At 43.6% G+C, this 24,591-nt stretch overlaps 2 protein-coding genes across 2 annotated transcripts; both read right to left on the bottom strand.

Moving 5' to 3' along the window:
* Positions 1–37: 37 nt before the first annotated feature.
* On the bottom strand, positions 38–5,729 carry LOC113167659 (zinc finger and BTB domain-containing protein 39). Its single transcript, XM_026368448.1, has 4 exons — positions 5,625–5,729; positions 3,408–4,715; positions 2,958–3,317; positions 38–2,013 (listed from the first exon to the last, which is right to left on the bottom strand). The coding sequence occupies exons 2-4, from the start codon at positions 4,686–4,688 to the stop codon at positions 1,030–1,032; spliced, it is 2,625 nt and encodes an 874-aa protein (XP_026224233.1). The 5' UTR covers positions 4,689–4,715; positions 5,625–5,729; the 3' UTR covers positions 38–1,029.
* A 436-nt stretch (positions 5,730–6,165) lies between these two features.
* Positions 6,166–24,591, bottom strand: agap2 (ArfGAP with GTPase domain, ankyrin repeat and PH domain 2). Its single transcript, XM_026367311.2, is given in 20 exon segments — positions 6,166–7,508; positions 8,610–8,889; positions 9,095–9,317; positions 9,528–9,618; positions 10,149–10,300; positions 10,883–11,017; positions 11,138–11,269; positions 13,069–13,249; positions 14,435–14,539; positions 14,878–14,952; positions 15,101–15,253; positions 16,126–16,244; positions 16,350–16,484; positions 17,924–18,059; positions 18,263–18,348; positions 18,564–18,651; positions 19,806–19,864; positions 23,246–24,413; positions 24,464–24,465; positions 24,534–24,591. Coding segments are annotated over 20 exon segments (3,585 nt in total). The 3' UTR covers positions 6,166–7,301.

Genomic DNA, 24,591 nt, shown 5'->3' with positions numbered 1-24,591 from the left:
TAGGGTAGGTGGATGGATCCCAGCTCCTACTGTCCACGTGCCTTGGAAAAGACACTGAGCCTCCAGGTAGCTGCTCCTTGCATGGCAGCTGTCCTCAACAACAGCCTCCCTATCAGAGACACCCGGTTGCTCACTGTGTTTATAAGTGCAGCTTATAAAAAGGTAGGACTAGCTTAAAACTCTATGTTAAGTATAGTACTTAAGTAAATGTACATAATTACTTCCCACCACTGCATAAAGATGCCTCTTCAACATCAAAAATGTTTTTTTTTTTAAAGAAAAATATAAATTGCTCCTTCATGTGACTATTCGTGTCTTATCTGTGTGGTGATAACTCGACATAAAAAACTGTGTGAAAATAGTGACTGCAAATATATGAAAATAAATTCTATGCTACAATGAGGTGCTACTTTAATAACAGTGTCATTATCAGTCACTAACATTAAAAACCTATCCTGATGTTTAAGTTATAAAGAGACACACATGTTGGGAGTAGACGACAGAAGCAGAGTACTGCGGGACAGTCAACAGCTTCTCTTCTTTCACTGACACACAACAGGACACACTGCCACCAAGTGGCTTCTTTTTTTATCTTAGTTCACCAACTCGGTGAACGGAATCTGAAAAGTTACATGTTCACTACATTCTAAAAGTCTAGTCAGTTATTACTGAGCTCAAACAATGAACCAATAACTCAGCTGACAGAAAATGTCTCCTCAACAATTTCTGTAGTACTTTTATGAAGCAGAAAAGCCAAAAGTCTGATTTCAGCTTCTCAAATGTGAGACTTCACTCGGGTTTTATACTATTATTTGGACAAAAGAAGCAAGTTAAAGATTTCAGCTGGAGTTCTTGGCAGTTACAAGAGTTTTTCTCTGTTTTGACATTTTACAAAACAAGTCATGGTTAGTTACAGCCCTACTCTATTATATGTAGTATGTGGTCCACGACAACCAGACAGAGTTAGTTAGTGTCAGAGAGAGGTGAAGCTGGACGAGGACAGGAGCATGAGACCGACGCCAGAGTCGATCAGGTGTCCACAGTGGGAAGCGGCTCTTTAGAGTGATCGTTGTACATGAAGGTCTGCTCGATGTTGAAGTCCGGGGGCAGGTGGTCCTTGTGCAGTTCCATGTGTGACGACACCAGCTTAAGCGTGGAGAAGTAAAGGCCGCAGACGGTGCAGCGGTACATGAGAGCGCCGGCGTGCGTCTTCAGGTGGCAGATCATGGTGGAGCGGCCCCTGAAGAAGCGCAGACACACTTTGCACTGGTAGGGTTTCTCCCCCGTGTGGATGCGGAGGTGATAGGTGAACTCCCCAGAGTGGGCGAATCGTTTACCGCAGTAGCGACACCGGTACCATTTCCCACGAACACCTGCTGCTCCGACTCCCCCATCGTGCCCAGAACTCCCATTGGTCAGGCCCCCAGATGACAAGCTGTGTACTGGCCCCTGAAAAAACTTATCTGGGATGTTGAAGCCCACTCCCAAGGTCAAACCCATGTTGCTCATCTTGACAAGCCCCCCAGCGTCCCGCGGAGATGTGGAAGAGCAGGATGACGGGGGGCACTCCAGAGACTGATCAGCTTTACGTTTGCCCAACCAGCCCTGGCTCTCAGGGCCTCCTTCACTCCCCGGGGACTCGTTGGTGTGCAGGCTGAGGTGGTACTGAAAGGCAGAGGAGGAGGAGAAAGTCTGTGGGCAAAGAAAGCAGTGCAGCTCCTCCACTCCTGCCATCCCTCCTCCTCCAACTCCATCTGCCCCCACTCTGTAAGCCCTCAGAGCTGATCGCTCCCTCTCTTTCGCTGCCGCCTCCTCAGCGTGTGCAGTCATATGTCTGTCCAGCAGGGGGCGCTCCACGAAGCAGCGGGCACAGTGCGGGCAAGCGAAGACTGGCATGGAGAGGTGTGCGAGGGCGTGCCACAGCAGGGAGCACAGGGAGAGCTGTGGGAGGTGACACACGCCACAGCTCAGGCTCTGGGAACACACATGGCTCAGCAGGTGGTCTCTGACCATCTGAAGGAGAAACCCACATGAAGCAAACGTGAGAACCACATGAAAGCAGCAGGTGTAGCAGCTGGTTAAAGGGCAGATGGTTTAGATGATGGTCTCTGGCAATTACTGGTTAAACAAACAGGCGTCTCAACATACTGTGGGTTTCATTTCGTGCTTAGTCTTGTGAAGACCCACACTGTACATTTCCAGTTCTATCCTATTCCTATTTCATACTAACATCCTAAAAATCACAGTGAGTGATACTAACACAAGATTTCTAACTGAAGGGTTAAAGAATCTACAACCCAGTTTCCAAAAAAGTCAGGGTCCAAAATGTATTTGCTCACTGATGTTTTCTGATGATTGGTGATTTCTACTTTTAATAAACACATTACAAGTTCATCACCAACCTGGAAGTCCTTGAGAGGGTTTTGGTGCACACCACCCAAAATGTTTAATATCAAGTTCAAAATCTTTTTTTTGGTATGTTCAATGTTTAATCAATTATAGGTGTAACTAAATCACACATCTGACATCTTACAGATTTTAGACTATAGCCCAACATTTCTAGAAACAGTTATAATTAAAGTTAAATTAAATTGTGTTCTTCTTCTACTCCTTCAATAGTGTCTACTGTATCTACCACTACACAACTAGCTCCTTTCCAGACCAACAGGGTTGGTAAACAATGCCAATAACATGGCTTGATTTTATCTGTGTCTTTGAGTTCAACAAATTAACTTCTACGTTGCACTAGACCTGACTGAAACAAACGACAGGAAGGCTTGAAATCTGTGACTGACTGTAACCAAACAACCTACTGCCTGTTAATCGATTCTGATTTATTTGCCACTCTTTTCCAGCTTGCAAAATGAGGGAAAGTCTATACTCTAAAAATCTGCATCAAACTGACCAGAATGTTCATCAAACCTGATTTAATAACACATTAATTGTCCATCACCAACCTGGAAGTCTTTGCTGAGGGCTTTGGTGCAAACGGCACACTGCAGCTCGGAGCTCAGGCCCTGGCTGCTGCTGCTCAGCGCCCTCTGTGGTATGGTGTAGCTGGAGGATGTCTGGCGGTGATGGCGCAGCAGTTTATTTTGGCTGCAGAAGTGTAGGTGACACATTTCACAGGTGAAGAGCTGCACCCCAGTGTGAGAGAGGCAGTGTGTGACGCCGGCAGCGTGATCCGAAAACGAGGCCCTGCACACTTTGCAGAGACCGAGCTCTGTCAGATGGGTCTCAGCGTGTCTTCTGATGGCAGCCGGGTCTGCTGGGAGAGGCACTGCACAGGCTTTACATGACACCATGTTTCCCATTACCTGGAAAAAAGAAAAATAGTATGTTATAGTAATAGTAATTATGTAAGTGCTGTCACATCCAATGATCGAAACGCATTAATAAGACATTACCGGGCTGCTCAAGTTCCCACCCTCTCCGTTCTCCACACACACCAGGTCATCTTCATCATCCTCTTCATCTCCCTCCTCCATGAAGTTCTCATCATCGCTCAGCTCGATGATCTCACCCGCCAGCTGTCTCCACTGCTCGTCCTCTGACCCCTCTATTGCTCCATTACCTTGCAGAGCCTCCCTCTCCGCCTCATTCTCTACCTCCTCCTCCTCTCCGAACATCAGCCTGCCATCCCTCTGCACATCCGCTACGCTGCTCTCCCCTGATCCCACCTGCTGGATGCCCAGAGTCTCTCCTGAGGATGAAGTCGGAGCGCACATCTCAGCTCCAAGCTGAGCCGAAGAGTCAGGGAAGGAGCAGGAGTCCGACGGTGCAGGCTCGCAGCTCTGAGACAAAGAGCTGATTGTGCTCTGAGAAACCATTTGTCTGTCTCTGTTACCTTCCTGACAGCTGCCTCCTGTCTCCTCTTCCTCCAGCCCCTGTTCAGTCTTCAGCTGCAGCACAGGCCCTGGAGGCAGGATGCTGTCACTCTGACTGGACTGGCTCCTGCTGGTTAAATGATGTCCTCCTGGTAGTTGATGATCTGCTGACATCTGCCCATAGCCAATATGAGACTGGATATCTTCTGCCTTCAGGTCCAGAGACAGAACCTCAGTGTGAGCTTCACGACTGGTCCTGGCAGCCCGCACTTGGAAGAGAGGTGAGGGAGCAGCAGCAGGTGTCGGGGCAGCAGACAGACCAGCCGATGAAGACAAAGACGAGCAGGAGGCGGCAGAGGAACACACAGACGATGCAGATACAGAAGCTGCACCAACAGCTGCCACAGAGGACACATCAGCAGCGACCATGCTAGAGTCCAGAGCGACATCCCCAGGACTGTTAGCTTTACAGCTTGCAGACACAGAAGCTTGCAGATCAGGGAAGGTTGCATGACAGGCTCGGACCAGTTCACTAACGCCCAGCCTCTCAGCCAGCTCATAGAGTACGCCGACATCTATGAGATCAGTGTAAATCTCCCCAGTGTAGACAAAAGTCAGCACCTTCTCAAAGTTGGCAGGGGAGATAAACTCCAAAGAGAGGGCAGTGGTGGATGACGCTGGCGCCCGGGCGAACAGGCTGCGGAAATACGCACCGGCGCAGGCCAGCACCGCACGGTGCGCTGCAAACGTGCGGTTTCCAACTTGCAGGAGTATATCACAGTAACGACGCGACTGGCGGCAGCTGTTGAGCTCTGCGAGAAGGCTGGCAGCGTGGCCGGGACCCTGCAGCCGGATCCGCATCCCAGCTCCTGGTGTGCTACAGTCCAACTGCAGGAAGACAGATGTTAGAGCAGAGCAGAGGACGACAGAGAGACCTTTCATCTGGGGATGGTCTGCATACATATACATACATTCAAGTTCTTTCCGGCTTCCACTGCATTTTACTGAAATAATTATGATAGTGCTCCTCTGTAATTTCCCCTTCTGTTTATTATCTTATCTTGATCTTCTACTTTACTCTACCTCCTTCTATTCTTCTTCCTCATGTCTTTTTTTACAGCTTTGAATTGCTGTCTCTCTGAAAGGTAGTTTATAAATAAATTTGCAGATATACATTGACTAATCTAATATTATTTTCAACCACTTCTTCACAGTAGAGATGAATTACAACGTTATGCTTTTGTTTAGATTAAATATAAGTAATGAGACATGACCTTGAACTTTGGCAACATGTTATTGATATGTCATTCTGGTTATCCTGATTATATTATTAACTGATCAGCTATAATATTAACTCACCAATCAACAGTCGAGTACAAACAGAAAAGCATATAATGTTCACAACAGAACACACACAGCTGGTATACTCCAATATTTAAAATGTTACTCTTTATTTGTTAAAATGCTTAAAAATGTATTTGTTTTCACCACAGGAGCATATTAGCTAGTAATAAGCCGACTGAAGCTCTGTGGGTGATTTCTTCGTGTCTAAAAGCAGAAATATAACTCACACATTTCATGTTTCATATTTGTATCAGTGCTGCTGCTGCTGTGTTTTAATCCAACACTTCATAATGTGCTAACGGAGCTTAGCCACTTTCCACCAAACACCAAGCACACATTACATCAACTCTGTTCACTAATGGCTACATGAGCCGCGTTTTACGCATTTTCTCGCCACAGAACTCGTCGTCCTGTCACTGTAGCCTCCTCGTTTGTATCTCTGCTGTTTCTTACCCATGTGAAGACGTTTGCAGGCGGTGATCACTCGTCTGTCTCACTCTGTTTTTCCAGGCTGCTGCTCCCCTCCTTCGCCTTCTTCTTCTTCGACTTCTCTTTTTTCGGCCTTCGTCTTTTTCTTCTTCGTTGAGGTTTAAGGGCGGTCGGTGCGTTAATGTCGCGTTACTGCCACCTTCTGGTATCAGTCATCACAACGTAGGCATATTTCTGGTATGATTATATTCTAGAAAATGTTGTTAATAAAACAATGACATAATAATAAAAATTGTAATGTATGTATACTTTGTAATAAGTTACAAAGTTACCTTAAAGGTTGTAACTTATTACGTTTTGAGTTACTTTTGCATTAGTCTTGGATTACGGATTGACTACCGTCATTAATTTAGTCAAATTATAAAAGGAATAGTTCCAGGAAACTAACCTAAGGAAAATAACCTATATAGAAGCCGGTAGGCTTCTTCCTCTGATAATGAATGTCTCATCAGTAGTTCAGACCAGTAGACACAAAGACAAAATGAAACACAACAAACGATCATAATAATGCTAATAAAAAAAAGTTTATTTTATTCCAGTAAGCACTTCTTCTTCTTTTAGCTCATGAGGGATTCACATGATCCACAAAGTGTCAGAAGTTACAGTGACACCTGCAACGTTTTCATACTTCACTGTAAACTTATGGGATAGACCTGCACAACAGTAATATGAATGTGAATAATATCATAATCTTCATGTAGTTGTTCAACTACCCCAGATAAAACTTTGAACAAATAGCCACAGGTTTACATATGCAAAAGTATTTGTTTACTGGCTTATGGTTTTATGACATGGAGGAGAATAAGAAATTAGGAAAGACGATGAAAAAACAAAAGTGACATATTTTCAAAGCTACCAGTAAGAAATCATTTACAAAATTGAATCAGATTTTTCAGTTGTGTCTTCGTTACAGAGTTTTAACATTGAGTATGTAGTATAGGTACATTTACAGTATAATAAAATGTCATATCTTTGACCTGTGACAGTAACACTGACATACTGTATTTCATATTCAAAACCATTCATTTTTCTACTCTAAGCAGAATTATGTCAGCTGAGTTGTCACTGAGAACCTGTTTATATTGGCCAAACCGAGCTGTGACGGGCACGCGTAACTAACAACATGACATATTGTAGGCTTGTGTTTGATTTCTAAAGCCATATGAAAAGAAAAAACACTGTTTTGGTCCAGTCACAAGTCATTGGAGTAAAATCAGTCACCTCTCACAGCTGTGACCGTACAGTCGTCCGACACAGTCTCCTCTAAAATGTGATGCTCTTCCTCATCATAGCGGGATTATTGCACTCCTTCTGATGGAAGTGAAACAGAAGCAGTTTGACCGTGTCTGCTCTAATATTACAGAAGACAGCTACAAATTTCTACTTGAGTCCTTTTGAAATGAGGTCAACAACAACACAGTATTTCAGCAATATGTCTGCAAACTGAATGGATATTGCTTTTAAGTTGTTTGATATGTTGTTCAGTCTTCAGAAGCGTTTTTTTTATCCTTAGTACTATGTTAGAGTCCTGTCATTTGTTTTATAGTTCGCCCCTCTCCAAAGTCAGATCTGCATGTATCCTAAAGATTACTACATGATGAGGATCCTGCAGCACAAACATGGTAGCATCATGAGCCCACGCTATGTCACCCGTTTCCTAGAGCTGGTTCGGCCCAGGCTGGCAGTGCTGGACCGGCGGGAGAGGATAGGTGTGGCAGTGGTGGGGGACGTCTCATTGGGACAGCCGTGCTGGAGCAGAATATCAATGCAGCCCTTGCTCCCTGTTTTTCTGGCTATCATAATGGCTGTCTGGCCTTGGTTATCTTTTCCTCTCACATCGATGCCGTACTGTTGAGGCGAGAGAGGTGGGAGATAGAACATCATATTTTCTTTGCATGAGTGTATTTCAAAGTTAAAATATTGATGACAGGTAGAACAGTAGGTATCAGTGTTACTACAACAACACATGCTGATGAAACTGAAAATCACCAGAAATAATCCATGAAATCAAGTAGATGAGCATCTAATAACTGGGAAGAGGCAGGAACCCCACAAATCAAAGGTCTACCGGTTTGAAATGTGCATTTCCACCACATCTGAAGACCCGTGTAGATTTAAAAAAATTAGACCATTGCTAGAATTAAAAACAGTGGCATTTAAAATGCAAAAGAGCTGTGTTATTCTATGTATTTACTGTTAACTGTCAGCTCTCAGTTCTTTGTAGATAATAAATTTATATGGCGACATCCAGAGGTGGTAGTTCAATTTGTAATAGTGGGACCTTCAGGCTCATGTTCACAGCGGGAACCTTTACCAGCTACCAGGATCCATTTGATAAAATGAGCTTCTCTACCTGCATCTCCAAATGAGGAACCAGGGTTCAACTTGACTTCTGGGGCGGTGGTTCTATAGTTCTACATCAGTGAGTATTACTTTCTGAATGTCCAGGAACTGTTAGTGTGAATGCTGTCACTCACTGGTAAAATGTCATCATCATCGTATCATATCAGCATTTTACACACACACACACACACACTTTTTTACACTTTTTTTTAAAAACGACGTTTTTAAAAAAAAGTTGCACTTTTTGACACATCAGTGGCCTAATTTGTTTAATCTTGACAAGGCTTTAAACCTGCTGTGGAAATGCAAATAAAGTTTAGTTTCTGGGGGAAGAAAAGTATCAGGAACTTTCCACTGCAAACACGCCTGTTCCTGTGTGAAAATGTTTTAAAAATGAATGCAAAGTTTTGCCTTAGGACACCCTAGACTGTTAATGATGTCATAGACAGACCTAACTTGATCTATGTCCTTCTTTACTGTGAAACCTCTTTGCCTGAGCCATACTATAACAGTCAGTATGACTCAGTATCTTTCTGTAATAACAGTAACAATATACAGAATCAAAGAACAGTAAAAAAACTGCATTAACAAAAAGAAGAAACTCACCCAAACAAGCAGCTGGGTCATGACTACATCTCCCTGTTGACACGCAGCGTGCAGGGCCGTTTGAGGCAGTGAGGACGACCCGGCTGGCTGAGAGTTGATCTGTTCCTTGGTGCTGTGGGCCAGAAGAAGCAGCAGTCTGGGTAGATCCTTCTCAGTCACCGCAGACACCAGCCACTCGGGCATACTGTCCTCTGGCATCTGGGTGCCCAAGGCAGGCTGAAGAGGTGCCACAAACGCCCGCTGTTCATACTTAGCTCGAATCCACGACTCTCTTTCCTCACTAAAACAGAGACGCACATGGAAACCCCAGAAATTTATGAGAGTTCATGGTGCTAGTCAACCTCAATAAAGCCACCAACTGTCAAAACTCAGCTGTCAGAGTACCTGAATGCGTCACGGAGAGGAGTTTTTAACCTAGTCAGAAAAGCCATCAGTCTAAACATTTGTGTCCCTTTAACTAAATGTGGCGGTTAGGTCATACTGACCGTGTTGCATTGGGTGCAGGTTTGGTTCTGCCCTGGGTGCAGCTCTCCCAGATGCTGTTGGCCAGGTGGTTTCCAATGGCAGCCAGGACTTGCGTGAGCTCTCCAGGCCAGTCGTCGAGGTCCAGTGAGCGAACACGAGACAAGTGAGTCCCCAGGTTTCGATGGATCCCTGAGCACTCGATGCAGATCAGCGCACCCAGGTTGAGGCTGGCCCAGGTGGGATCTGGAGGACCAAGATAGAAAGAGTGTTACAGGAAGTATCACCAAAATACTATACAATATAATACTACTTTATTGTCAGTTCCAACTGAAACTCATTACTGAACAGGGATTATTGAGTAAAACTAAACTACAGGGTGTGGATGATGCACAAAAGAAGAATCTGCAGTCAATCTGCAACTGCAGGGACAGCTGCTGATTGGTAGGAACTCACTCGGTGCTTCACAGTCAACACACAGACTGTTGCCTTTGGCATTACGGATGGCCTGAAGCGCCACAGCCTCACTCTGACTGCTCCTCCGTGCCTATACCATCCAACACAAACACACACATTTAAACCATTCATGTCCAAACAATTACTTCTGTTTCGCACACAATGGAATTAAAAATGCACCTTGGCCTTTCTGTGAACGTAAAGATCATCAACTAGTGATGAATTCATAAGTGTGACGTGTGCATGGATTATGAGACACATAGACTATTTTTTGAAAGCCTGTGAAAACTTTCAAATTTCTTAATATCATTCCAAATTCAGATACATTCAAATATGTCATTGCAAAGCTTGGTAATGTAGTAATACCTTGTGCTAGCTGGGACCTTAACTGCTTACAAACAAGTATTTACACCATTGATTCCTGTCTTATAAGTTTCTGTCAGTAGGTGTTGTACTATAATTTATGCTCAAAAAAGAAATACTCCAACTGTAATATACTGTAAGAGTCAAAAACACTCACATTCTCATCAGCATTACCTTCCAAAATGATTTTAACTTTGATGGAAAATAGATGTAAGACTCCATGACACATAGTAAAATGCTGGAAAGTGCTTTTTTTACCTTGTTTCTTCCACTCTCACAGGACTGTAGACTGGCTAGGATCTGGCTCTCTATGGCAGACACCCATGAGTCCCTTTCCTCCAGGCTCTGGGCCTCAAAGTGCCACGTCTGCCCGGTAAATGATACTATAATAAAGTCTGCATTCTCCTCGTCTGAAGAACAAGGAAAGAACAAACTCAGCTCATCGTATGCGGATTAACAGAATCGTTGATATGAAGCCATAGTCGGTGAATGATTTTCAAAAGACAAATGCAAAACAAGACAAAACTTGACGTTGATGGAAGGTGAACACAGGAAAATCTTTGGGTTATTATGATGAGAACAAGTGTAAAGCTTGGGATGTCAGGCACAGTGAGGCGAGGGAAACTTTCACTCGTTACCTGTCTTATTAATGTTTCTCAAGCTACCAAAGCTCTTTAATTTCCACATTTTGCGTTTGGCTGCAGAGCACGAGATAAGCACAGGAAGAAGAAAGAGAGGACAAGCACAAGTGTTCAGAAAAAGACTGTTAGGAAATATTCCGAGAAATACAAACACATCCACTAAACCGATTTGTTACAGAGGAGACAGAAAAGAAAGAAAAAGTAAACGAGCATAGGAATTTGCAGAAAATATGACAATATATGAAAGAAATTCAAATAATCACCTCCAAAAACGTATTCTATTACATTACTACTACAGCAGAAGTGGATTTCATACAAAGAATAGTTCCTGATTAGAAAGTGTGATGTTACCTTCAGCTTGCCCGACAGCTGCATCTCCTTTCTGATTCATGCTCTTCTTCCTCCTGTTCTTCTTCCTGTCGCTCATAGGAGATGACTGGCCCTGGTCTTTACCACCAAAAAGACTGGCTGTCGCTTCAAGGGCATCTGACATGTGGTGCAAAAACAATGAATCGTACATGACAGCATTGGCAAAGTGGAGATACAGATGACGTTCTGTTGACCTGGTAGCAGTCAGTGAAAGATCTTACTTCCAGTGGTACATACCAACACTTTGTGCTTTGGTTGACAACGAAGAGGGGCAGCGCTGAAGTCCTCTCTCTCCGCCTTGAGGTGACAAAGCACCAGCGCGATCGTCGACCACAGACAGTGTGGCTGGACACAGCTGAGGAACTGAAGCTGAGGAAGTGAATATATGTGACTATGAATAGCTGCTCTACGATGCCTTCTCACAATCATTGGATGATAATATTTACTGTAGATGAAGATATATTCAAAGTCGTTGCACAATTCTACATTGAGGAACATTATTCTGAAATGGTTAGACTTTGGAGTTTTCTGCATTAATTGGTCAAAATGTGATCTCATGTTTTCTATGTCAAGAGTAGTAACAAATATAATGTGCCTAAAATAATACAAAACATTCTGATCTTTATTGAGAACAACCATAAAAACCTCATAGTGCTATGTGGAAAAAGTATGTGAATTATAAGTATAGAAGTATAGAATAATGATTGATGAATGATGATGAAAAAGTGACTGGAGTCTGGTGTTAGCATACCTGAAAGAAAAAGATTTTGAGGGTGTGAACTAGAGCTACTTCGACTGACAAAAACACTTAAACTTTTTGAGTTTGCTCCACACAAGAAGAATGTGGTTATGTGAGCCATACCTCACCAAAAATAGCTTTCAGAGGACCAATGATCAAGATTGATTGATTTATATAAAGCTGAAAAGGGTTAGAAAGTGAGACAAGCTATTTAGGCAAAGAATCAAATTCTACAAATGGAGGAACTGTGGGACTGTGGCTACTCTGCCAAGAAGAAAAAATGACCCTATGAAAACAACAAACACTCAGGTAAAGAGGTAAAGAAACAACCCAGAGTGACAGCCAAAGATTTGAAGGCATCATTAGAACTGGTTAACATCTGTGTTCATGAGTCTACAGTATGTGAAACACTGAACAAGTAGGGTGTCTGTGGCGGGGCCTGGCCAGCTTGCAGTGATTGAGGGGAAGATGAATTCATAATGTGAGAATGTCTGTACGACAGTTAAAACTCTAAAGAAGTTAAGCAAGTGGACATTGACCCAAAACACCAGAGCAAGTCCACAACAGACCGGCTTCAGAAAAACAAAATCTGTATTTTGGAGTGGCCAAGTCAGAGCCCAGACCTCAACACAATAGAGATGGAATGAAAGAGAGCCACACACATGAGACGTCCAAAGAATATGACAGAGCTAAAACAGTTCTGCCTAAAATAATGGGCCAAAATTCCCCCTGAACAATGTGCAGGTCTGGTCCATGGCTAGAGGAAGAACCTGGTTGAGGCTATTGATGCCAATGGGGGGTCAACCAAGGGTCCAATGGTTCACATACTTCTTCCACTAGCCCCATGAGGTTTTTATGGTTGTTCTCAATAAAGACAGATCAGAATTTGTTTGTGTTTTTATTTTAGGCACACGATATTTAGATAATACTCTTGACTTAGATGAAGATCAGATTACACTGAACAAATGAATGCAGAAAACTACACAATTTCAAAAGGTTCCCATATTTTCTGTTGCCACTATAACTTAAAACTATATTGAGCAAATGTACTTTTTAGTTTTACTTAATATTACTTGGGATATAGCTGTCTAGATAACACTGTTATTGCTTAACACTGTATATCTCCCCAAACGTGAACGACCCTACAGGCATTATGTTTCAATCACTACTTCTACTACTACTACTGCTAGTAGTATTACTACTGCACTACTGTTGATTCAAAAATAAGCTACAGTGTCCCGTTGTTTTAGAGACAAGAAACCTTTTCTTTATTGACCTGTTTTTTCAGGATGATAAACTTTTGTTTTTATTGGGACTTGTGGAAGTGTAGACTAAAAGTCTTATCTTGTTATAGTCTCTTCCCCTGTCTTCAACTCTTCAGTGATATTTGAGCATGATGTGTTGCATGTCCCCAGGCACATTATCCTACCTGTACTGGTGCCATCAGCAGCTGTCAGATCCTTATTCAGCCCATTCACTCCTGGTACAGAGCCGGGCGGCACAGGTGAGGGCCCCACAGGAGCCACCGCGCGTGGAGGACGTTTTCCAGGAACTTTAACTGTCACACGAAGCAGGTCGATTTCCTTTCCATGAATGTTCTGTGTATAATCCTGAAACCAGCAGAAAATTGGATTTTATTTATTTACCTGAAATATGAATTTCCCTAGTGCAAGATGTCAAGAAGAGGAATATTTAGGGCATGTGATGCCCTAAAAGAGAAGAGGTAAAACATTTCTTTAACAAATGAAAAGTTTAATTCATAATAACAGTATAAATAGACTCAATTCAAAAGACTTGAAGATACGACTGGTTTAGTTTGACTTGGCCCAGTATGTAGCTTATAGTTATATTTAGCTAATATTAGCACATTTGACATAGATATAGATATAGAGACATATCTGCATGTGTTTACTGTCTCTTCTCTACTTGTGTTACATTTGTCAAGCTTATCATTCTTATACAGAGCATTTACAATGATAAACAGGAAGGTTGAAAATGGTTTTTAGATGAGCGACTCAGATAAAAATTCAGCTGGTACGCAGATATATACAGGGTATAAGGTTTGTAACCTCTGCTGCTGGAGAATAAAGCTCCTCAAACTTAATAAATAGCAGAATATAAGTGTTAACCTTCATATCGTGACATTTGGAGGACTAGCTTCCACACAGTGGGGAAATACTGCACAGTGCATGACCTGTAAGCACTGAAAATAATGCTGCATGAAATGCTGATGATGTTGAAAATAACACTATTACCTTAACAGGTAATTTGCTATTAGATGCCAACATGCATGCTAATATTTGCAGCTAATGTTAGCAATTAAACTGCTATTATTTGAGTTGACTTTATGACAAAAGTCATTCTTTTTGGTCCCTAAGCTAAGAATTACTAAGTTCACAATTTTTGCACTAAGGAATGAATGTCTCCCGGTGCAGTTGTGTGTCTCGCGGATGTGTTTTTAATAGTTTTTGAACATATATGGTGAGCAGAGGCAGATCATTGTTGCTTTTACTCTGGTCTTGTCCTTTGAAGCAGTTTCTGCTGGTGCACGAAACTCAATGATTGTACCAATGTTAAATCACTCTGAGTGTTTTCTAGGACAAAAACAATCACTATTAAGCCCAGCTTCCAAAGCAATTATGGGACTGTTTAAGACAAATGTGGGCTGTATTGAAAACCAGTGAATGTGAAAGTGTACTGAAATCTAGATCTGCAGCGAGGACTCTCTTGGCCATGTGCTGATGCTTCGCTGTGTTTTACGGCCATATTGATCGGTGCTGTCTGTGTTCTCTTACGCTGGAGCTGGAATGGTAAGACAGTGTGCCGTTGTTGGACAGGGTGACAAATTTCTTCTTCCACTCCTTATTCAGAGAGCTACCACTTCTCTTCCACAGGATGCTCTGTCAAAAACAACAACCAAGGTCAGTGCCCTCCCAACAAACGACACAGAACCTGCCTAAATTTAGAGTCGACACAACAGCGATGATCTCTTCAAAATGTGGCAGCACAACAGAATAGCTGAAAGCACTTGCACAATATTAATAGAACACCCTAGAGAAATGTTGAAAAGGATGCTGCTTATGTAAGATGAAATAAATAGACAAGTGCGTTTTTGTTCCCACCTTGTTCCCGGAGAGAGAATTGGCACATATTATTGTGCTGCAAGCAAACTGAAGCATGTAAATACTCACTTCACTGAACATTCACTTCATTTTTTAAACAGTTTTTAATGTCAAACCTGTTTGATTGGAACACCCCGCACGCTGCTCAGGTCCCCTTTAGCATCACTAGCCTTTTTATCTGGGTCCCGGTTCTGAAACAAATCAAACAGCCAGCAGGTGAGTTTGAAAGAGGACACGTTTCAGCAGAGACAGTGAGAGAAGGAGCTGAATGGAGTGACATGAATGTGAGGGGTAACAGGAAACCAAAAGGTGGGACGCCGGCAGTTAGTAACAACTGACCTTGAAGAGGGAGGGCCGTCTGGGGATGCTCTTCAGGGAACGTGCATTGATGCTGCCTCCCCCCTCTCCCTGAGCAACCCGCAGCTCTCTGTGACCCACCACAGGAGTGGAGGGGAGGGAGTAGGCGTAGCCACTACTGGGGCCATTACTGGCCTGAGATGAAGAGGAGTGGGGGGAGGGTCAGGAGGTGGGAATGCAGGGGGGAGAGAGGCGGTGGGAGAGATGGGAATGGAGGCGTGAGAGAAGAGATGGAGAGAGTGAGGATGGACTAAAAGATGAAACAGGTGAAACAGATTTACAGAAAGTGGGTGATGATCGACAACATGAATCTTTTAGTCGCTGATCAGCGTGAACAAGGGGAATGTGATGCTCGTGGAGCTGAGATGGATGTAGAGGAAGTGATGAACGGTCTTGGAGATTGTGTTTAAAATTAGATTTCAGTTTGATAGATGATTTCCTCTTTATAAAGCGTGTAACTCTTCCATTGCTGAATGCTCAACCACTAAAACAGCCTAAAGAGAGCCCACGTTCTTACGTATACTCAGGCAATCAATATTAAAATCTATGTTAAAAAAATGACTTTGATTTTGACAACAGTACATCATCAAGAGCCACACATTACTTCTGAGGCTCTGTGGAGGTGAGCAGAAAAAAGAAAGAGGCTCAGCTCAGCCAAATTTGGAAGAACACACCGGCACAGAAAAAGCAGAACACTTTCATCTGTGCCCTATTTTTATCGAGCCTGATGTGATATCTGTCTAGACTGAAAAAGAATGTGTTTACCTAAGTAGAAGAATAATAGTTATTATTCTTCTATTTACTGAACCAGCTTGAGACATGTGGGCGTTAGTATTCTGCATGCTAACTTGAATGTACTTCTTAAGCTGAAAACTGATGAGTAAGGATTTCAAGGCATTTCAAGGCTCGTTCTTGAAAACATTTTCACCCTTTAAAGTGACTTTACATGAGATACAGCTGTGGCTTGGAGCCTTGTAAATGTAATAGTGGGTGAATCAGTGTGATACCTGGCCAGGGAGCGATGCTGATCCAGGTGTGGAGCCTCCAGAGTGACTGGGTGAGTTAGGAAGAGACTTGCAGGCCTGCAGCGCCGCCTGCTTCTTCTGAGCTACAATCTTCTGGGCAGCTGAAAATCATGACAGCAGTGACTAAATAGTAAAGTTGGATCACGGTGACCTCATCCTGTATTCTGTGCATATCGACAACAGTAATAAAAAGTCAGTCTACTCACCCTCTGAAAAGACTCGATCAACATTGAACCCATAGGTGGCACAGGTCTCGTAAAACAGCGAATGACGCACATCAAGACACAGCTGTCTGGCTCTCTGATCCTCAATCACACGGGGGTTGGTGCTACTGATCTTATCTGTATAAAATTAGATCAGTGATTAGAAAAGTGAAAGTAGGACAGAACATTGTTAGCTTGTTTGCATACGCTCCCTAAGACGCATTAGATAAAAAAATGTTAATTCTGAGTTGTGATCATGCGAAATCATGTTACCCTAACTTAAAATACAAAGAACAAATCAAAAAAAGTTGTGAATTCTTCTAATATATTAACTAATAATATTAACGAATGATTAGTCAGTTTGCTTGAACCTTTCTTTATTTTAACAAATATAAAGAAAAGATTTCTTTCTGTATTTTCACTGAACAACTTGTATTTTGTAAATATAAACAAATGTTAAAAATGGATGCCTGCAACACACTCAAAAAACATCACAGAGGCAAAAAGATATATTTAAAATACTGAAGTGGTCAACGCTGTTCTGGACAACTCCAAAATTAGCAGGTTAACTGAGGGTTCACTAAAGGTTCAAGCAGAGATGGGCTGTGATTCACCACTTTCCGCTGAACGTCATGAGAGAACTGTCAATCAGTTCAAAAAGAATATTTATCAACACAAGTCTGCAAAGAATTTAAGTCTTTCACCATCTACAGTTCAGAATATTGTGAAAAGATTCAGGAACTATGGGGAAATCTCAGTATGTAAACACTCAAGGGAGAAACCACTGGTCCGTGTTTGTGACCTTTGAGTCCTCAGGCATCACAGCATGAAAAACTTTCAGGATACCACGACAAATAAGCCACAAGGACAAGGAAGTATTTGGGGAAACCATTAACACAGTCCACTGCTGCATCTACTGTAGTGTGTCAGTGCCCACGGCGTTGAAGACTTGCATATGTGTGAAGGTACCATTCAGTTATCGAGGGGTTAGTGGCTATTTCATCATGACAGCGTCAGGCTGCATTCTGCACATGCTACAACAAACAGGCTTTGTGGACACAGAGTGTGTGTGCGTCTCCTGGTCCAGGTCTGTCTCCTATTAAAAATGTGTGGTGCATCATGAAGAGGAGAATCAGTGGGACCACGGACTGATGAGCAGCTGAAATCCTCTATCCAGTGAGAAAGGACTAAAACTCCATAATTTAGTGCCCTCAGATCCAAAACAATCACTCAGAGTAATTCAGAGGAGGTTATGTAACACAGTGGCAAACATGACTATGTTACAACTTTTCTTTGTGTGTGTTCAGCATCTAACTCTAAAGTGCTTATATTAACAAAACTCATTTAGTCGGTTCAGTGAAAACACTGAAAACACACTTTTCTTTGTGCTTTAGTCAGATAAATAGATATGTAATGCTAAATGAAGATTCACGTGTAATAACAAATCACAGAGTTTAGTCTTCTTTGCATTTTACAAAAAGCTTTTCTACAAATGGGTGAGTTCAGGTAAACTCAATGTAATAGGAACTGTACCTACATGCCTACATGGTTGTGAGTGATATTATATCTGTGCTGACCTTGAGTTCCCACCACTATGACAGGGATGTCTGTGCGGAAAGCACTGAGCTGGCTGTAGAGCTGGTAGAGCTCCTGGAAACTGGCCTCGTTCTCCAGGCTAAAGACCAGGATCACTGCGTCAACCCAGCTGCTGAACTGAAGAGGAGAGGAGGAAGGAGACATCAAATCCCTGTGCACAGGACTGATAGATGATGAAGTCTGCAGGTATTTCAGATTTGCATACTAACTGCTGTCTTACTCCTCCTCTCTCTCTCTCTCTCTCTCACACACACACACACACACACACACACACACACACACTTACACACAAATAGAGACATTGTCATTTCAACAAGCACCTGTGCATCAGGAGGTCCAGGTTCCTCACGGATCAGTAATAAATAACTCTGTCCGTCCACCAGTACTTCCTTTTTATACCTGCCACCTGACAGGGACAAGGACAATGACAGACGAGTTATTGAGCAGCTGGTGGCAGGATGGTGCCATGTCACATACCAGGTTGAACTTAATAAGCACTGACATCTTTCTGAACAGTCGAAATATCACTAAAGACAAGAGTCAGCCAACAAGCAACCAAGATGAATTCTATATTTACTGTTATTTATAAAATGAAAACTCTTTGTGAACATTGGGCCTCACCATCAGGCTTCTCAAGTGCAGAATAACTGCCTGTGATGTATTTGTTCACCAGCGCTGACTTGCCACTTTTCAGACTTCCCAGAATGCCCTGAAAGAAGAAGGAAGGAAACACAACACCAGGACGTTCATTGGGCATTGATCAAGTATAATGTATCAAAGAGACAAAATTAAAACACAGTCAACACAGAAACCTTTAGTTCCTCTATTTAATGTTTTTGTTCCTTTTAGGGAGTTTAGCGTCCACGTCACCGTTTCTGTTACACACACACACACAAACAAACATATATATACATACATACTATATCTATATATAGTATGTATTCAAAATCATTTACACAGGGAAAAGTAAAGTGAAACAAATCAATAAAAGTACTGCCTTTAAATTATTATTTTAGGCAATGTACGTAAGTACTGAAAAAGAAACAAACCTTAAATTGCAAGTAGTCTCTTAAAGGAGTGCTTATATGTTTTATTACACAACAATAAATTTCCACGGAAGATTAGTTTGTGGGTTGGTGTGTGAAGATTTTCTCACTAAACTCTCACTGAACTGTATCCTCCGTCTATTCAGCCACAATAAACCAGATAAGAAAAGTTGAATACACTCATCAGTGTTGCTCTAGGTGCTTAAGGGAGTTTTATTTGTCCTGGGTTTCAAGTTATCTATCGTTAAAGGTTGCAAGGATAACCCTGTTCATGGCTAAAAAGGCATCTGCATATTTTACATTCATGTTAAAATGCAATTTGTGCTTTCGTTGGCAGTGAATATTCTCCTAAAGGTATGCTAACATCAAAAATGAAACCCAGTCAAAGAGACGCTAGTAGAGCACACAGCTCTTGCCAGTAAATAAAGAAGAACAGCATCATCAGAAAGGTATCCCTACAAATTGTTACTAAACCTTATTACTGTATTAATTTGCAAGTTACTTTCCACCACTGTGTATTTGACATACACTTTGCAAATACAAACTATTTGGGGGGTTTAACATCAGATTAGGGAACTGCTGCTTTTACACTCTCAAACATTATTAGAAATCAGTTTCTCGTCATGTATGTTTTCACATTCCAGGAATTGGTGATGTGGTGCAAAACTAGTTAGAATATAGAATAAGAGAAAAAAAGAAAAAAGCCCCTAAATGTCCTTCTCTAGTAAAACGTCACTATAAGAAATGGATGGACTAAATTCTGGAGTTTCTGATACGCGTGTTCTGCAGTGAGTAGTAAGTGGGACGCACTCCTCACCAGTCTTAGCTCTGGGACAGATCTGTTCAGGGTCCACTCCTGGCTGTTGGCAATATTTACTAGAGAGACACAGACAGAGACAAATAGTCAGTGACACTGAGACACACAGAGACATTTATCATTTTCATCATGTACAGTAAAATGGGCAGTCATCATCATGGCCATCATTATAAGGAGCAGTAAATCACAACTGTTGCAGGACTGGTCACCAGAAGCACACTCGTGGCCTTGACAGATCATCCTAATGAAAATAACCCTTCAGTCACGATGGGAGTCCAACGGCGTGCACGCTGCCTCTCGTGTGCTGCTGCATTGTGAACAACCTAGAGCTGCAGCTAATGATTATTTCTGCTGTTGACCGTAAATCCACCGTAAAAACAGACACAATATTTAAATAACATTTAAAAAAAGTTAATACGATGTATTTCTAGTGGTGTTAACTACCTCAGATCATGACTACAGCGAAGACTACGTTACTGCCTGCAAGTGGAGACATGCTGATTTAATTAGGGTTAATATTTATAGTACCTATTTATTAAAATACTAAAAACATTCAAAGTCTAAAAGTAAAAGTGAACTATATCCAAGAGCAGAGTTTGTGATTACAGCAGCACACTTCTTTCCTCTTTTCATATCTTTAAATAAAAATACATCACACCAAACTGCAAAAAATCACTCCTTGTGTGGTAAACTAGCCCCCACACTCTTAACAGCTCTAGCTCCAAAAAAAATCTCTTCGGGAAGCTTTTTTTTTTTTTATCTGTTCGACTCCAAAAGAAATTGAGGCGAGATTCAATGTGCTGGCTGAGTGTGTGAGGGGGAACCTCACATGGACACACACATGTACATGAAGTACAGTAGTTTCGAGAGGCTGGGCTGTGCACAGCTGTGCCAGTGTCCCTTCTGTAAAAGAGGTGGCATGCCCCCAATGTGATGTGACGCTCACACCCAGACACCCAGCTGCAGCTTCAGATGGATGAGAGCAGACAGAAAGAAAGAGGCTGAGGACAGACTGACAGCTAAAGCCAGCACACGAACATACTCACAGTGACAGTGTTAACATTGATGTTTACCATGTCCACCATCTTAGTTTAGCATTTTAGCGTGCAACATTTGCTGGCTGCCATCAGTTTCGCAGGTATTTAGTCACAAACCTAACTTGCACTAGTTGCAGCAGATGACAAAGAGGGGATCGTCAGAGTTGCAGCAATTCATGCTCGGGTGTAACATGAAAGTCATATTACATTTCACATGAGTGTGGTCAGTAGAACGTGAGACTACTCTTCCACTAAAACCACAAGTGTGAGCCTCATAGTGGCAATAAAGGAAAAGTCATGATCATGTGGGGATCATGCAAAATGTAATGCCAATTCATCCAATAGCTGTGGAGACATTTGAATCTGGACCAAAGCGGTGGAGCGACCAACAGGCCCACAGTGCCGTCCCTCGAGCCTTGGTGCTACCATGGCAAAAAACAGATTCAGAGACCACATAATGGAAAAATCAAAGGAGGAAAGGAATAAAACAGAGATAGACAACAGAGGAGAGCAGGAGGTTTTGGCAGACCGCTCTGACAGATTTGGTGGCTGCTATCCTGGGTGGGAATGTGTGATGTGTCCTTCAAAGACAGATGATGAGGAAACTGGAGCCTGATTCTGAATCTATGGTCGTCCTCGACAACGCCGCACTGATGCAGCTGGTGATGATGTGCTTAACGAGAAAAAGAAGGGGCTGCAGACAGCTCCCTGAGTAAAAGGGCAAACTCCTACCACACACACACACACACACACACACACACACACACACACACACACACACACACAGAGACTGCCTATCTTTGTCTGTCTCTCTATGTCAAAGCTCTCTTCAAGCCTTGCCGCCACTGTTGCCAAAAGTGATCAGACAGTGTGATCCTTCTGCTGCTTCGACACACAGATTTGTACAAAAAGCCAATTATCCACACTGCCTGCTCCAAACCAATCATGTGTGATGCACTACAACCCCCGCGTGTGGCCTGGAGCTCCCATCTCCACCTGCCAATTTAGAACTTCCCTCTTTTTTTTTTGTTTTTTTTGTTTTTTTGGGGGGTTTGGAGGAATTTTGTCAAAATCCTCTCAGCCATGTGTCAACACACTGCCACACACACACATACACACACGCCTCCTCTTCCTCCTCGTCCTCCTCCACCCCTCTGCTTCAATCAGGCTCTGCCTCTGCTGTAGCAGCAGCAGAAGCAGCAGTCCTGCCGGTTGCCATGGCAACACTTCCTCCTGCCCTCAGTATGCGTGTGTGTGTGTGTGTGTGTGTAGTAAGCGGGGATAGTCTTATTACTTGAGTGAATCCACAGTGTGCATGTGTTACACTGTGAATACACAATGAGTGAATGAATGTATAAACCACACTAACACACGCTCGCTCGCTCGCACCCACAAGCTGACACTCGCTCTTTCTTTGGGCAAACATGTTTGTGAAAGAGATGCACTGTTGTACGCCGCAGCCGTCGACACACAGCATAGAGGGGAAAAAAAGCAGCTCCCAAGCAACAGTCCTACAGTAAATCTTAAAATACCTCATGGATGTTGCTTTCGTCGTAAATTCTGTTTGAACGCTTCACAGAGACAAAGACAAGAGTGTGAGACAGAGAATCTGAAAGGGGGGGGGCTCCATATAGAGGCAGAACAATCAGTGGGTGGAATTTCAAAGGCAGGATTAGTAATGTTTTTGATTGGCTAAGGATCCACACTTCTCTTCTTGACATGGGTGAACAGACATCGCCTCATGTCTTCTGCTGCTTCCCAGACATTTCAGCTCTGTGGATATAAAGCTGAGGCAAAAATCAACTGGAGCGGTGCAATCCATCTGGGATCATGCTGTCAGTTCCTCTCCTATGGCTTCCCCTTTGGCTTCATTAAGGGATTTAAACCCATGCTGGGAATGCTGCTTAAGGGTGTACAGCATGTGTGCCGTGTGTCGGCGTGTGTGTGTCTGTGTGTGCAGATATTAGCCCTCCAGTTGTGTGAAATCAGCCCGCTCTCTGAGGGGAAGTAGATTAAGACCATCCAAAACGATTCTATTGTCAGTTTTCAGATCAAAGAACCTCATCTGTCATCAATTTGCTCTCGCACATGGCTTCAGGAAAATGTTTCCCGGCACGTGACGCCGTCGGAGCCTGTAAATGTGTTGTGTGGGGTTCTGTGAAAAGACCAGCCCCACCCAATCCCACCTCAGCTCATTTTAAATGGATGCCTGTGCACAGTTGAAGCAGCGCTGACATTTGTTTTGGCTCTGGTGCTGAAGACAGGCGTGACCCTGATAATGGTTTGTTGTCAGGGAGGATGTCAACATAAAGGCTGTGTTTTGAGTTGAAGAGGTGACAGCGAGTGTGTGTGTGTCTGTGTGTGAGTGTGTGTGTGTGTGTGTGTGTGTTTTTGACCTCCTACCTTCCTCCTCACTGGAGTCTCTCTGTATATAGACGGGCGGTGCTGTGGAGGATGACCCCACTGACCCGGAACTGCTCTTTGTGAAAATGCCACTGATGAACTTGAGCATTTTCCTGTCTTTGGCGGAGTTTCGTTGGCCCTGCTGTGACTGCTGGCCTTCCCTGGCCAGCCCCAGGTCTTCAGAGAGGCTGTTCAGGTCACTGTTATCCAGTGTGCGGCTTTTACCTTTACGCGCAGGTTTGGAGGCCTGAGTGGCAGGTGTAGGTAGGGAGGTTGAACCAGTCTTTAATCTCTCCTTTCTGGGATTGTCTCTCATCACTGCAGCCATGCCACCTCCAATCTCTAGAGGTATTCCAGCATGAGCTTCATCCCGCAGGTCCCTCCATCCTTCGGGCCGGCTGGCCTCGGCCCAAGAGGCCCTGCAGGGGCCAGGTGAGCGCATCGGCACCCGGCAGTCCTTGCGGTCGAGACTCTGGGCTGAGGTAGGGCTGCGTTCTCTGCCCTCTCTGGAGTCGCGTCCCCGTGTGGCCACGTTGCTGTGAGACTTCAGCAGGCTCACTGGCCGCTGTCCTGCCGGACGGAGAGGAAGACTGGTCCTGGTTGGGGTGCGACTGGGCTCGACACACACTTCGGTTGGCGAGGTCAGGGCAAGAGATGGAGACCTGCATTGCTTTGCCTCTGGAGTGGAAAGGGCCTTCTCAACATGCATCAAGTCTGTCTCGGCGGACTTCGTCTTCTGAATCGATGTCCTCTCAGCAGGTGAGGGAATCGAGAGGGTGCATGGTGGCTTCTCACTTCCTTTACTCAGGACATCAGCACTGGGGGGTAGTTTGTCTTGCAGTGAGCTGAGGGGCTTTCTCTCTCCATCGTTGAGTTGATCAATTAACTTGTTTCCTCTCACAACAGCAGCCTCCTCAGCTCTTTGTGGCTGTCCTAAAACCACTGCAGCTCCATTCTCAGCCCTCGCAGGCATCCCACCTTCACCCTCCGCTCTTGCCCCGACCTCCTCCCCGGTCCTTTCTCCCTGCCCTGCCTCTGCCTCCTTCCCCTGGGTGCTGTTCTTGGCTTCCCCTCCATTCTCCTCCACAGCCTCTACCTTGACCAGGGTAAGGGAGATGAGGTAGGTGGTGCGTTGATGCAGGGCGCTGCCTCCGCTCATGTGGTCAGGCTTCAGTAGACACACAGTAGATGAATGAAACCAGACTGAGCGACATGAACAGCTGACAGTTTGCCAGCGTGTTGGGATGCAGAAGAATCTGACAGCACGACAGAGACAAAAAACTTCCACTGGGGGAGATTAAGTTTCTTCTTGCGAGCTACAACAGCAGAGGGGCTGTTGGTTTCAT

Source organism: Anabas testudineus, chromosome 7 (assembly GCF_900324465.2).
Source record: "Anabas testudineus chromosome 7, fAnaTes1.2, whole genome shotgun sequence".
NCBI lineage: Eukaryota > Metazoa > Chordata > Actinopteri > Anabantiformes > Anabantidae > Anabas > Anabas testudineus.
This window is presented reverse-complemented; position numbering and strand designations above follow the sequence as displayed.

What these genes read in the sequence shown, in the direction of transcription:
- LOC113167659 (XM_026368448.1), bottom strand. Translation starts at nt 4,688, where the DNA reads ATGCGGATCCGGCTGCAGGGTCCCGGCCACGCTGCCAGCCTTCTCGCA. An exon ending in GTGGGAACTTGAGCAGCCCG is followed by an intron (nt 3,318 to 3,407) that starts GTAATGTCTTAT and finishes TCTTTTTTCCAG; the next exon opens with GTAATGGGAAACATGGTGTC. An exon ending in CCCTCAGCAAAGACTTCCAG is followed by an intron (nt 2,014 to 2,957) that starts GTTGGTGATGGA and finishes TTTCTCCTTCAG; the next exon opens with ATGGTCAGAGACCACCTGCT.